The sequence below is a fragment of the Heptranchias perlo genome, chromosome 39 (genome assembly GCF_035084215.1).
Source record: "Heptranchias perlo isolate sHepPer1 chromosome 39, sHepPer1.hap1, whole genome shotgun sequence".
NCBI classification, from domain to species: Eukaryota; Metazoa; Chordata; class Chondrichthyes; order Hexanchiformes; family Hexanchidae; genus Heptranchias; species Heptranchias perlo.
Window position 1 is genome coordinate 4,116,407 of NC_090363.1, and position 14,600 is coordinate 4,131,006.

The 14,600-nt window shown below is 47.4% G+C and overlaps 1 protein-coding gene across 1 annotated transcript in view; it reads left to right on the plus strand.

Annotated features, from left to right (window-relative positions):
• LOC137305117 (tumor necrosis factor ligand superfamily member 15-like) overlaps positions 1 to 12,892 on the plus strand; it is a 13,202-nt gene extending 310 nt beyond the window's left edge. Inside the window, exons 2-4 of the mRNA XM_067973903.1 lie at positions 3,659 to 3,701; positions 6,956 to 7,039; positions 11,244 to 12,892. Coding sequence (XP_067830004.1) covers positions 3,659 to 3,701; positions 6,956 to 7,039; positions 11,244 to 11,671 — 555 coding nt within the window. The 3' untranslated portion in view covers positions 11,672 to 12,892. The remainder of the gene's footprint in view (positions 1 to 3,658; positions 3,702 to 6,955; positions 7,040 to 11,243) is intronic.
• Positions 12,893 to 14,600: the final 1,708 nt, after the last annotated feature.

Here is a 14,600-nt window from a genome sequence, read left to right on the forward strand (position 1 = left end):
TGGGTTTGGGGGCGGGTGGGAGTTGAAAATAGTTGTTTTTTGGGTCGCAGCCCGGCTTTAATTCCGGGTTTAACGTGGGTGTGTAAAAGTCCAGGCTTCCCACTGGGGAATGCAAAGTCCGAAAATTTTGCAGTCGCAACCCGAAAAAACCAACTATTTTCAACTCCCACTCGTCCCCAACCCACCCGTTCTTGGGGTTTAAAATCACGCCCTACGTGTTTATACAATGTGCTGCGTAATTACAGTTTTTGAATATATTGTAAGTGTGGTGACAGAAATTTGTGTGATCTATGGCTGCGGCTCACTGGGTATCTCTTCTCTTCCGCCTCTGAGGCAGAAGGTCATGGGCTCAAGTCCCACTCCAGAAACTTGAGAAACAAAATCCAGGCCGACACTGCCAGTGCCAGTACTGAGGGAGTGCTGCACTGTCGGAGGTGCCGTCTTTTGGATGAGACGTTAAACCAAATCTGCCCTCTCGGGTGGACGTAAAAGATCCCATGGCCACTGCTTCGAAGAAGAGCAAGGGGAGTTCTCCCCGGCGTCCTGGCCAATAATTATCCCTCGACCCAACATCAATTTAACGTCTCATCCGAAAGACGGCACCTCCGACAGTGCAGCACTCCCTCAGTGCCGCACTGGGAGTGTCAGCCTGGATTTTGTGCTCAGGTCCCTGGAGTGGGGCCTGAACCTACAATCTTTAGACGCAGAGGCGAGAGTAAACATAGTGTGGGAATTTTGTAAAGCCGCCATTACGTTTAGCTGAGATCCCAGTGACAACACTGAAGACACTGAGATACAAGATTCCCAAGCGACTCATGTTCAGAGCAGGTTCTCAGTCGGCCTTGTAGTTAATCTATTTCTCAGAACTTGAATCTGACCAGGACATGTTTGCTCGTATGAGTTTCCCTTATGTTTACGGTTGGCCTAAGCCTGTGGGGATTTAACTACTTCTTCAAAACTTACTGACAATTATCAACTGCTTTTTTAATATTATATTCTACTTCTGCTTTTTCTAAACGGTCACACAATAAGGGCATGTGACGATAAGATATTTTAAGATGGCGTGTCAGGCTCCTGGTGTACAGTCTGTAGTTAGATGATATTCGATAAGCTGTAGGAGGCTACGTCGAAACTACAGCACAGAAACAGGCCATTCGGCCCAACTAGTCCATGCCAGCACTTATGCTCCACACGAGCTTCCTCCCACCTTACTTCATCTCACCCTATCAACATATCCTTCTGTTCCTTTCTCCCTCATGTGTTTATCGAGCTTCCCCTTAAAGGCATCTAAACTACTTGCCTCAATCACTCCTTGTGGGAGTGAGTTCCGCATTCTCACCACTCTCTGGGTAAAGAAGTTTCTCCTGAATTCCCTATTGGATTTACTAGTGACTATCTTATATTTATGACCCCTAGTTCTGGTCTCCCCCACAAGTGGAAACACCTTCTCTACGTCTACACTATCAAACCCTTTCATAATCTTAAAGACCTCGATCAGGTCACCCCTCAGTCTTCCCTTTTCTGGAGAAAAAAGTCCCAGCCTGCTCAATCTTTCCCGCTAAGGGTATCCTCTTAGTTCTGGTATCATCATGCAGGTTATATCTATATTTATTCTAACGGTGGGCTGAGTGAGGACTTCCTTCTGACAGTTCTGTGAGTTACAGTGCAGACATTAAGTGATATGGGTATATATGTGCGGCCATTTAGAGTAGGATAAATGAATGGACAGAAAATCCTGTGTGCATCCCCTCCCGATGGGTGAGGTGCCACAGCGGGAGAATTACACTAATCTGTTTTTTTAGTGATGTTGATTGTGGGATAAATATTGGCCCAGGACACCTCCCCTGCTCTTCTGCAATGGGATCTTTTACATCCACCTGAGAGTGCAGACGGGACCTCGGATTAACATCTCATCCGAAAGATGGCACCGCCCACAGTGCAACACTGAAGTACCAGCCTAGATTTTGTGCTCAAATCTCTGGTGGTGGGGACTATGAACACATGACCTTCTGACAGCAGGGGATGTCACTGGTTACCGCTGGCCTTAACGCCTCTGGGTTAGGGAGGTCAAAATCGAGTGGGCTTCCCACCCCTGATCGACATTCAGTGACTCCCGCCAGAAAGTGTGCGTGCGTGGGCGTCTGGGGAGGACAGGGTCAGGCTTGGCTTTGATAGCCTGCCAATGCCCTCTCTCTCTCCAGACTTGCAAGGGGGCCATTGGTACAAGGTAACTGAGCATCAATGAAGCTCATGGAGCAATAGGCCAGCAAGGTGAAAACACCAGGAGAAGAGCAGGAGGGGGTTTCAGTGCTGGGACAGTACAATTTTCATCTGAAATTAAGGACACATCATGCTGGAAATAAACAGCTGGCCCATCAGCATCTGGAAAGAGAAAAAAGATAAATCAGCATTTTCCAAAGTATGAACCTCTGTTTTCTCTCTTCAGATGCTGTGGGGGCAATTTTAACCTAACCCGCCCATCGGGGAACGGAGAGTAACATCGGGAGGGGTGTAAAACCAGGGTTCCGCCCGATCCCCTGGGATTCCCGCCTGACGAGTTAGGTTAAAAATCACCCTCTGTGTGTTTTGAACATTTTTCTGTTTTTGTCTCGGATTTCCATGAATTTGTAGCATTTTTTTTCTTCATTTAAAAAAAAACCACATTGCCTGGTCATTATCACATTGCTGTTTGTGGGATCTTGCTGTGCGCAAATTGGCTGCCGCGTTTCCTACATTACAACAGTGACTACACTTCGAAAAGTACTTCATTGGCTGTAAAGGTCTTTGGGACGTCCTGAGGTCGTGAAAGGCACTCTGTAAAATGCAAGTTCTTTCTTTCAAGAACGAGCTTGTTCCTTCAGGAGATGTGAAGAGTGGAATAAATTAAGACAAATAAATTAAAATACGTTCAAAATTTTTTGCCTTGTTCCAGATCTGGCGTCTACAACTTGAATGTAAGGACCCCTGACCAAAACTGCAACTTTTGAATACAGCATCTTAACCCCTGACCTCCATTGGCTCCTGGTCCGTCAACACCTCGATTTAAAAATTCTCATCCTTGTTTTCAAATCCCTCCATGGCCTCGCCCCTCCCTATCTCTGTAACCTCCTCCAGCCCTACAACCCTCCGAGATCTCTGCGCTCCTCCAATTCTTGCCTCTTGCTCATCCTCAATTTCCTTGGCTCCACCATTGGCGGCCGTGCCTTCAGCTGCCAAGGCCTCACGCTCGGGAATTCCCTCCCTAAATCTCTCCGCCTCACTACCTCTCTCTCTCCTCCCTTAAGACGCTCCTTAAAATCTACCTCTTTGACCAAGCTTTTGGTCACCTGACCTATTATCTCCATATGTGGCTCGGGCCTCAATTATTGTTTGATAATCACTCCTGTGAAGCGCCTTGGGGGCATTTTACTGCGTTAAAGGTGCTATATAAATGCAAGTGGTTGAATGTTGTACCATTAACTCCACTGATAGATCTCCCCACATTGTGATAATGGCCTTTATTTTTGTTTTTTTAAGTACGCTGCTTTAAAAATCGCCAAAGCAGCATTAAACTGCGCTGGAGGCCACGGTGGAGATAGAGTCAAGGCTGAAAATCTGTTTGAGTGCTGTCAGATATCTGCCAAACATTTTTTAACAACTGTTTCTTTTGTACTTGCAGTGCGTCAACATCCGTCAGCTAAGGAGAGCAAACTGCAGTGAGGGTAGGAGATGATTGTCGTAAGATATCATGTACAGTGCTTGCACACGCAGTTAATGCACCAGTTTTCAACGGTGCAAAAAGTCTACAAACACATCAGCTTGGAAATGATCCTACAGCAGCTGCATACATATCAAGTGCTCAGATAAACAATCGCCTGTGTCAAGACAGAGTCGGTATCTGTGACAAGGGGATATCGAGAAACTTCACACTTCCCCATCTGGATAATGGTTCATTAATCAGTCAGTGTAAAATGTAACCATTTGTGAATTGCTTTCAAGCCCTCAATTTGTGCATTAGTCCATTTTTTTTTTGGATTTGATTTGCTCAGATTCTCCTGGCTTACACTGATCATTCTTTCTCGAGATACTTAGATCTTGTGGTGGATGTGCCATCACGAGCCTTGTTCACTTTATTGGTAGCACTCTTATCTCTGGCTTAGGAGGTCACGGGTTCAAGTCCCCACTCCAGAGACTTGAGCACAAAATCCAGGCCGACACTCCCAGTGCCGGTACTGAGGGAGTGCTGCACTGTCGGAGGGGCCGTCTTTCGGATGAGACATTAAACCGAGGCCCCGTCCGCCCTCTCAGGCAGGCCGTAAAAGATCCCATAGCACAATTTTGAAGAAGAGCAAGGGAGTTCTCCCCCTGGCCAATATTTATCCCTCAACCAACATCATTAAAACAGATTATCTGGTCATTTATCTCATTGCTGTTTGTGGGATCTTGCTGTGCGCAAATCGACTGCCATGTTTCCTACATTACAACAGTGACTACACTTCAAAAGTACTTCATTGGCTGTAAAGCACTTTGAGACGTCCTGAGGTCGTGAAAGGCGCTATATAAATGCAAATTATTTTACTTCTTCTGTATTCTTACCAATACATGCTTTAATATTGTACGATATATTTCTGTGATGCTCTGAATCCAACATTTCAAGCTGCTTCTACTATTACCACAAACAGTGCTTTACCTCCTTGTATTATACAGCTCAGAATCTTCTGTCCAGCCTCAGCCCACCTTTAGAAAGGACACACGTACGAGGGGTAGATCTTGAGTCTGTGCGATGGTGTAAACCGGGTGATAGCGACTATGGCACTTCCCTTCCCTTCTCTCCCCATTTTTATTTCCATTGAGGTGAAATGGGGGAGAGATGTAAAACGGGCCACTGTCTCACTGTCACCCGTTTTACCAGAGGCAAGATCGAGCCCATGATCTGCCGTCATACTGCCAAGTCTTTCTACAGTTTAAACACAACATTTCCACACATGCACTCCCTCAAATCCAAGTAACGACACTCGGTGTGGGAATTCGTCTCTCTAACTGCTGTGCTTTTACTGAGGTTTATGGTCATTTCTGGTTAAAATATCCTATTTGATTCCCTTCTCCAATCCATTTTGAATGACAAAATTGGTGACCAGGCAAACACCGTACAGACTTTAGAGAAATGATACTGTGCGTTTTGTGGTGTTGGGTGGACACCTGTCATTTGTAGGAGATCTCCGCAACCAAATATTAACCAAGCTGAAGAGGAAGAATACTGTAGGGGGAAGGTGTGTGCAAAACTGAGTACTTCCTCTTGCATTTTACAATAGTAGTTTTCAGAAATACCTTGTGGGGAGAGTCCCTCCTCGTCCACCTTCAGACGAGCCCGATATTTAAGGCTGGTTAGAACTGCTGAGGTGGGTCAATTTTAACCTAACACGCCCGTCAGGCAACCCACGTCATCGGGTGTGACGCTGGTTTTACACCCCCCCCCACCGCCCGCCCCGATTTTACTCGTCGCTAAAGGTCGACGGAGAGCGATATTGGGCAGGGAGTACAATCACCGTTCCACCTGATCCCATGGGATTCTTGCCCCGCGGGTTAGGTTAAAATCACCCCCGTTCTGTGTATTGGTACTATCCAGAGAGTTGGGTTAAAATCACCCCCATTCTGTGTATTGGTACTATCCAGAGAGTTGGGTTAAAATCACCCCCATTCTGTGTATTGGTACTATCCAGAGAGTTGGGTTAAAATCACCCCCATTCTGTGTATTGGTACTATCCAGAGAGTTGGGTTAAAATCACCCCCATTCTGTGTATTGGTACTGTCCAGAGAGTTGGGTTAAAATCACCCCCGTTCTGTGTATTGGTACTGTCCAGAGAGTTGGGTTAAAATCACCCCCATTTTGTATTGGTACTATCCAGAGAATTGGGTTAGAATCACCCCCATTCTGTGTATTGGTACTATCCAGAGAGTTGGGTTAAAATCACCCCCATTCTGTGTATTGGTACTATCCAGAGAGTTGGGTTAAAATCACCCCCATTCTGTGTATTGGTACTGTCCAGAGAGTTGGGTTAAAATCACCCCCATTCTGTGGATTGGTACTATCCAGAGAGTTGGGTTAAAATCACCCCCGTTCTGTGTATTGGTACTGTCCAGAGAGTTGGGTTAAAATCACCCCCATTCTGTGGATTGGTACTATCCAGAGAGTTGGGTTAAAATCACCCCCATTCTGTGTATTGGTACGATCCAGAAAGTTGGGTTAAAATCACCCCCATTCTGTGTATTGGTACTGTCCAGAGAATTGGGTTAGAATCACCCCCATTTTGTATTGGTACTATCCAGTGTTGAGGAATGATTGGCCGCTCAAAGCTGGCACCTGGGAACCAATAGGAATTGCAGTTTTGTCAGTGCTGGAGCCCATTGGGGGTGAACTTGGACGATGGGGCGGGAGAGGCGAATCAGGCGGAATGGAATCGACCGCTCGTTAAACCTCACGCCCGATATTCAATGCTAGTGAAGTCAGTGGAACGGACGGAACGTACAATGGGCTGGACGTAAATCGGGTCATCGGTTTTGTGACCGCTTCAGTTGGGTGTAGGGTCGCCAACTCTGGTCGGACAAACCCCTGGAGGTCTCATCACATGACCTCCTGCCTCCCATCGCTACTCCCAATCAAACAGCTTTTTTCTCCTCCCATCTCCCCAAACTTTTATAACTAATAAACAAAAGTGTTCAAAGATGATGGAGGAAAAAAAACCACATTTTTTTTTAATGCCCCCATGATTTATCTCCCGGGTTGTCCTGGCGATCGATCTTTAAATCCTGGTGAGTCTAGGACAATCCTGGAGGGTTGGCAACCCTTCTGGAGGTAGGGGCGGTGGGGTGGGGATTTGCAATGATGAACCATCCCGTTTATATATTTTGTACCTGTGTTGTTGAGTTTGTCTGTCGTGGATAAGGTAAATTGTGCATTTTTATCTTTTGTTCGTAGAGTTGCAATTTCCGAGCAGATCTGATCATTTCCCGTTTCTGGGGAGCGGAGATGGTGAGGAGAAACCAGTAGCTCATCTCACGGGTATGTGTCCTCTTCTCTGTAACAGCGATCTGTAACCCCCGTCACACTATGTAACACCGGGCCTCTTTCCCCCTCTCTCCCGCTCCCTGCTAACTTCCAGTGGGCCTGTTGCCAGGAGATCACTGTCAGTGCACCCCGTCCATTTACATTAAGTGTGCGTTCTTGGGTTCAATCTCTTTCTCCCAGATCACACGAGTTAAATTCTTCAGATCTGGTTTTGCCGTGGCATGTTGTAAATCGGATTCCCACTGATGGTCATACTATTTGACCATGCTGTGAACGTGCAGCCTTTCGGGGATGGTGTTCAACAATTGGGCTATTAGTACATTGACGGGAAGGTGGGTGGATTGAGACTTGCTTACTATGTACATACTGCAAACTCCATTCCCTCGCCACCGACTCCATCCCTCTCCCTGGCCACTGTCCAAGACTGAACCAGACCGTTTGCAACCTTGGCGTCCTATTTGACCCTGAGATGAGCTTCTGACCCCATATCCGCTCCATCACCAAGACCGCCTACTTCCACCTCTGTAACATCGCCCGTCTCCGTCCCTGCCTCAGCTCATCTGCTGCTGAAACCCTCATCCGTGCTTTTGTTTACAATGACTTAGATGAAGGGACCGAGTGTAATGTATCCAAGTTTGCTGACGTTACAAAGCTAGGTGGGAAAGTAAGCTGTGAGGAGGACACAAAGAGTCTGCAAAAGGATAGCGACAGGTTAAGTGAGTGGGTTAGAAGGTGGCAGATGGAGCAGAATGTGGGGAAATGTGGAACTATTCACATTGGTAGGAAGAATAGAAAAGCAGAAATTTTTTTAAAGATGAGAGACTACGAAATGTTGGTAGTCAGAGGGATTTGGGTGCCCCTGTATATGAATCACAGAAAGTTAACATGCAGGTACAGCAAGCAATTAGAATGGTAAATGGTACGTTAGCCTTTATTGCAAGGGGGTTGGAGTATAAGGTCTTGCTGCAATTATATAGGGCTCTGGTGAGACCACACCTGGAGTATGTGTGCAGTTTTAGTCTCCTTACCTAAGGAAGGATATACTTGCCTTAGTGAGGGTGCAACAAAGGTTCACTAGATTGATTCCTGGGATGAGAGGGTTGTCCAATGAGGAGAGATTGAGTAAAATGGGCCTATACTCTCTGGAGTTTAGAAGAATGTGAGGTGATCTCATTGAAACGTATAAAATTCTTAGAGGGTTTGACAGGGTAGATGCTGAGAGGCTGTTTCCCCTGACTGGAGTTTCTAGAACTCGGGCTCATAGACTCAAGATAAGGGGTCGGCCATTTAGGACCAAGATGAGGAAAAATTTCTTCACTCAGAGGGTTGTGAATCTTTGGAATTCTCTGCCCCAGAGGGCTGTGGATGCTCAGTCATTGAGTATATTCAAGACTGAGATTGATGGGTATTTGGACACTAAGGGAATCAAGGGATATGGGGATCGGGCAGGAAAGTGGAGTTGAGGTCGAAGATCAGCCATGATCTTATTGATTGGCGGAACAGGTTCGAGGGGCCGTATGGCCTACTCCTGCTCCTATTTCTTATGTCGCCTCCAGACTTGACTATTCCAATGCTCTCCTGACCAACCTCCAACCTTACACCTTCCATAAACTTGAGCTCATCTAAAACTCTGCTGCCCGTATCCTAACTCGCACCAAGTCCCGTTCACCCATCACCCCCTGTGCTCACTGACCTACAATAGCTCACCGTCCCCAATTACATCCATTTTAAAATTCTCACCCTCTGCGGCCACACCCCCTCCCTATCTCTGCAACCTGCTGCAGCCCTACAGCCCTCCGAGATCTCTGCGTTCCTCCGACTCCAGCCTCTGGTGCATCCCCTTCACCCCACCACTGGCGGCCGTGTAGGCCCTAAGCTCTGGAATTCCCTCCCTAAACCCCTCCGCCTCTCTCTCCTCCTTTTAAGGCAGAAAACCACCTGAAATGTCAACTGGCCGGTTCTCTCCGTGGATGCTGCGTTGACCTGCTGAGTGTTTCCAGTGTTCTCTGTCTTTGTCTGGGGGTTACATTTCTATTGAACTATTAAACTCTCCGCCTATCTTATAAACTTGTCTTCCAGTGAGTCCTCCCAGCTTGTATCTCTGACAACAGGCCCCCAACCTGGCTTTTTTTTTTAATGTTGAGGGGTCGGGGGGTGGGTGGGTGTGTGAAGATGGGGTCACTGCTTTTGGGAGAGTTCCTCAGCTGCTTTTGCCTGTACGAAATATCCAAACGCGCTCGAGGAATTTATAGTTGGCTCCCACTCACTGGAGATCTAGGCTTTGGTTAGTGCATGGGCAGGAGTTACTAGAGAGCTTTCCCACGCTGTGGGGAACTCCCTGCTTCATTTAAATAACCTTCTCTGCCTTGTAAGTGAGGCAGGCCGTCCAACATGGCTGGAAAAAATCCTGTGGATTGATTTCTCTGGGGGAGTGGAGGGGGGAGAAGGAGGTGAATGATTTCTTCTTTAACCCTCTTCCCTCTTCACCCAGCTCCCTCCCTCAGCCTCTTCCTCCCCCATGTGTGCCCGTGCCTTTCTCCAATCTCCATCCTATCACCTCTCACCCTCCCTCACCCCCACCTACATGGAGTGACCCCTCCGAGATCCCTGCGTTCCTCCAACTCTGGCCTCTTGTCCGTCCCCGATTTTCTTCGCCCCACCATTGGCGGCCGTGCTGTCTAGACCCTAAGCTCTGGAATTCCCTCCCTAAACCTCTCTCCGCCTCTCTCTCCCCCTTTAAGACGCTCCTTAAAACCTACCTCTTTGACCAAGCTCTTGGTCACCTGACCTAGTACCTCCTTACGTGGCTCGATGCCAAATTTTGTTTTGTGAAGCAGGTTGGGACGTTTTACTACATTAAAGGCGCTGTATAAATGCAAGTTGTTGTTGTTGTCTTGCTTTAAAAATCGAGACTCCCCCCAACCTGGTGTATCTGGGAGACACCGTTCGCTGATCCATCACTCGTTCCCAGCAAAAAAATAGTTCTGATCAGTCGTCAGAGACCTCACTGTAGATAAATGAGATGATCTGAGCTGCCTTCATCACTACTGAAGGGCAAACGACGACCATTTCGAAACCAAACAGTTTGCACGTCACCTGTTGGCTGAAACACGCTACTGCATCACTGAGCTACTGAGTCTATTTCTACGAACATACGAACAATGACAGACAGGAAACCACCCTCTGGTCCATCCAGCACGTTCCACACAATCGTGACGCCACCACAATAAATACACTCGCCATCCCACCCCGGAACCATGCCATCTCCTGGGAGATAAAGCCAGACAAAAAAAAAAACAAGCCCAGGCCAATTTGGTGGGGGGGGGGGTGGGGTGTCACGGGGAAAATCTCGGAAATTCCTCTCCGAGCCCTTGGCGATTGAAAACTAGTCTAGAGATCACCATAGCCCGGATAACTCTATGCATTACCCACCTTATATGACCTACAATTATACCGAGAGTCATGTGTCCTTCTGCTCATTGCTGACGTGGAGATACTTGACCAAAACTGCCTCCCACCAGTTGATGCAGAAGTCCCAGGCTGGACGAGCCTGGTTTAACCCCTTTGAAGGAGGATGGCAATGAGGGAGGATAGGGACACAATGCTTCGAGATTCTGCCTCACGTTGCTGATTCTAACCTCACCAGATGCACCCCAATGTAAGGTCATGTTTTTGGTTCCTGGGAAGTGTGGGATTGCCTGTGGAATCCTCTTTATCTATTAGGGTTCCGTGCGCCTGAATTACCTCACAAATTTCCAAATATAAGAGTGAAATTCAGAGACTATAGGGTGTCTTACAACAACGACTTGCATTTATATAGCGCCATTAACGTAGTAAAACGTCCCAAGGTGCTTAACAGGAGCGATGATTGGACAAAATCTGACGCCTAGCCACATAAGGAGATATTAGGACAGGTGACCAAAAGCTTGGTCAAAGAGGTAGGTTTAAAAGAACACCTTTAAGGAGGAGAGAGAGGCGGAGAGGTTTAGGGAGGGAATTTCCAGATATTAGGATGGGGAGGGCTGAAAGCATGGCCTCCAGTGGTGGGGCGAAGGAAGGAGGAGGGGGATGGACAAGAGTGGGAGGAATGCAGAGATCTCGGAGCGGTTGTCGGGCTGGACACACAAGTAAGCATCATGCGTGAGAGGTCCTGTGCGCTCTGTGAGGTCGCTGAGTTCATCTCCCTTCTCGTTTTCAGGCTCGATAGGTTTGAAGCTGAGCGGGGAGACCCAGGCCTTGCAGTGGGACTACGAGACAGGAATGGCCTACTCCAACATGGGCTACAAGGACGGGCACCTCCAGATCCCCCGAGGCGGACTGTACTACGTGTACTCTCAGGTCACCTTCTACCTGTCCTCCTGCGAGGAGCTGAGGGCTCGGGAGCCCAACTCCGCCATACTGACCCACAACGTCTACAGGAGCAGCGACTCCTACCCCGAGCCCACCCCGTTGCTAACGGCGACCAAGTCGGTGTGCGAGAGCAGCCTGGGCGACTGGCACGTCACCTTCAGCCAGGGGGCGGTGTTCGCGCTGCAGGAGAGGGACCGACTCTTTGTCACGGTCAACAAAGCGACCCTGGTGGAGCAAATAGAACAGAAGACTTTCTTTGGGGCCTTCATGTTGTAAAGACGCAGAAGATGTGGCTCCACCTTGCTTGGAACTGAGGGGCTTTGGCCCCAGTCAACGACAACAACTTGCATTTATATAAAGCTCCTTTAACGCGGTAACACGTCCTTGAGGCGCTTCACAGGAGCGAATAATAAATAAAATTTGACACCGAGCCACATAAGGAGATATTGGGACAGGTGACCAAAAGCTTGGTCAAAGAGGTGGGTTTTAAAAAGCGTCTTAAAGGAGGAGAGAGAGGTTTAGGGAGGGAATTCCAGAGCTTAGGGCCGAGACAGCTGAAGGCTCGGCCTCCAATGGTGGAACGATGAAAATCGGGGATGCGCAAGAGGCAAGAATTTGGAGGAGTGCAGAGATCTCGGAGGGTTGTAGGGGCTGGAGGAGGAGGTTACAGAGATAGGGAGGGGCCGAGGGATTTGAAAACAAGGATGAGAATTTTAAAATTGAGGCGTTCCCGGACTGGGAGCCAATGTAGGTCAGCGGGCACAGGGGGTGATGGGTGAACGAGACTTGGTGCGAGTTCGGATACGGGCAGCAGAGCTTTGGATGAGCTCAATTCCCGTCCTCTGAAGGTTTTTTTTCGATAGAGTAGATTGGGAGAAATTGTCTCCCACTGGCAGGAAGATCAGTCAACCAGAGGACAACAGATTTGAGATAATTGGCAAAAGGAACCAGAGGAGAGATGAAGAGAATACGTTTTTACGTAGAAAAGAGCAGACCGAGGGGTGACCTGATCGAGGTCTTTAAGATAATGATAGGCTTTGATAGGGTAGATGGAGAGAAAATGTTTCCACTTGTGGGGGAGTCCAAAACTAGAGGTCATAAATATAAGATAGTCACTAATAAATCCAATAGGGAATTCAGGAGAAACTTCTTTACCCAGAGAGTGGTGAGAATGTGGAACTCGCTCCCACATGGTTTGGTTAAGGCGACTTACTTTAAGGGGAAGGCACATGAGGGAGAAAGGAATAGAAAGGTTATCCTGATAGAGTGAGATGAAGTAGGGAGGGAGCAGGCTCGTGTGGAGCACAACCACCAGTATAGACGTGTTGGGCCGAATGGCCTGTCTCTGTGCTGTAGACTCGATGTAACTGGATCAGTTGTTCTGATCTGGAACGCGCTGCCTGAAAGGGCGATGGAAGCAGATTCAATAGTAACTTTCACAAGGGAATCAGATAAATACTTGAATGGAGAAAAAATTTGCAGGGCTATGGGGGTCAGAGCAGGTGGTGGGGGACAGGGGGGTGGGGAGAGGGACTAATTGGGTGGAGCTTTCAAAGAGCCAGCACAGGTACAATGGGCCGAATGGCGTCCTGTGCTGTACGATTCCATGATTTTCTTACCTTCCTCTGATTTCTCCGTCTGGCCTCAGCTTGGGAGACAGGAAACTTGGAGAGAACGCACTGCTGACAAGTCGGACCTGTTACATCTGCTGTGCAATCGAGATTTGTCGTTCAGGTTCAATTGGGGTCGTTCGGCTTAGAGCAGAGAAGGTTGAGAGGAGATTTGACAGAAATGTTCAAAATCATGGAGGGTTTAGATAATGTAAATGAAGAGAAATTGTCCCCATTGGCAGAAGGTTCGAGAACCAGAGGACACAGATTTAAGGTGATTGGCAAAAGAACCAAAGGCGACATGAGGAAAAACTATTTTTACGCAGCGAGTTGTTATGATCTGGAACGCGCTGCCTGAAAGGGCGGTGGAAGCAGATTCAATAATAACTTTCAAAAAGGAATTGGATAAATACTTGAAGGGAAAACATTTTCAGGGCTATGGGGAAAGAGCAGGGAAATGGGACTAACTGGATTGCTCTCACAAAGAGCTGGCACGGGCTGGATGGACTGAATGGCCTCCTTCTGTGCTGTGACCACTCTACCATTCTATGAATTCACGCATCAAGGACGACGACCTCAGTCTTTAACTGGAGTTTACCCATTTGGGGGGGGGGATCACGGGTTCAAATTGCTTTCTGAACCTGTCGAGGTCTCTGATCTTCCAAATGTTTCAATCTGATTATATCCGGAAGCTATCTTTAAAAAAGAAAGAGCTTGCATTTATATAGCGCCTTTCACGACCTCAGGACGTCCCAAAACGCTTTACAGCCGATGAAGTACTTTTGAAGTGTAGTCGCTATCGTAATGTGGCAAACTTATATTGGACTTTAATTTTACTTTTTGAACTGGTTGGTGATAACACTGCTCACACCTCTCATCGCAAACTCTGCAACCTCTCTGTAATAAACTACTCCCAGATTGAACCTCGAGCCTCTTCGCACCCATCTTGTGATTCCATTACACTCCAAATCAGCACCAAACACACGACTGGTACTGTGTCACTCCATCTCAATCTCATGGCTCTTTGCCCACAATTGCAAGACAAGGAGTCTCATTTATTGTAAGCTGCTTCGAATTTTATTCAATCTGGAGTGAGGTAAGGCGTTTGGTAAATTTATACTTTTGAGTTCACGTAATATTAACAAGCCCTGAGCATTCTGTGACAACAACTTGCATTTATATAGCGCCTTTAACTTCCCAAGGCGCTTCACAGGACCGATTATCAAGCAAAACAATTGACACCGAGCCACATTCGGAGATATTAGGACAAGTGACCAAAAGCTTGGTCAAAGAGGTTGGTTTTAAGGAGGAATGAGAGGTAGAGAGACATCATTGAATTCCCATTCCCTCCCACACCAGTGAATGAGCTGTGCTCTTGTATTGTAAATCCCCTACCAGAACTGAGAGGATATCCTTCTCAGGAAAGGCTGAACAGGCTGGAACTCTTTTATCTAGAAAAGAGAAGGCTGAGGGGTGACCTGATAGATGTCTTTAAGATTATGAAAGGGTTCGATAGGGTAGACATAGAGAAGATGTTTCCACTTGTGGGGGAGACCAGAACTAGGGGCCATAAATATAAAATAGTCACTAATAAA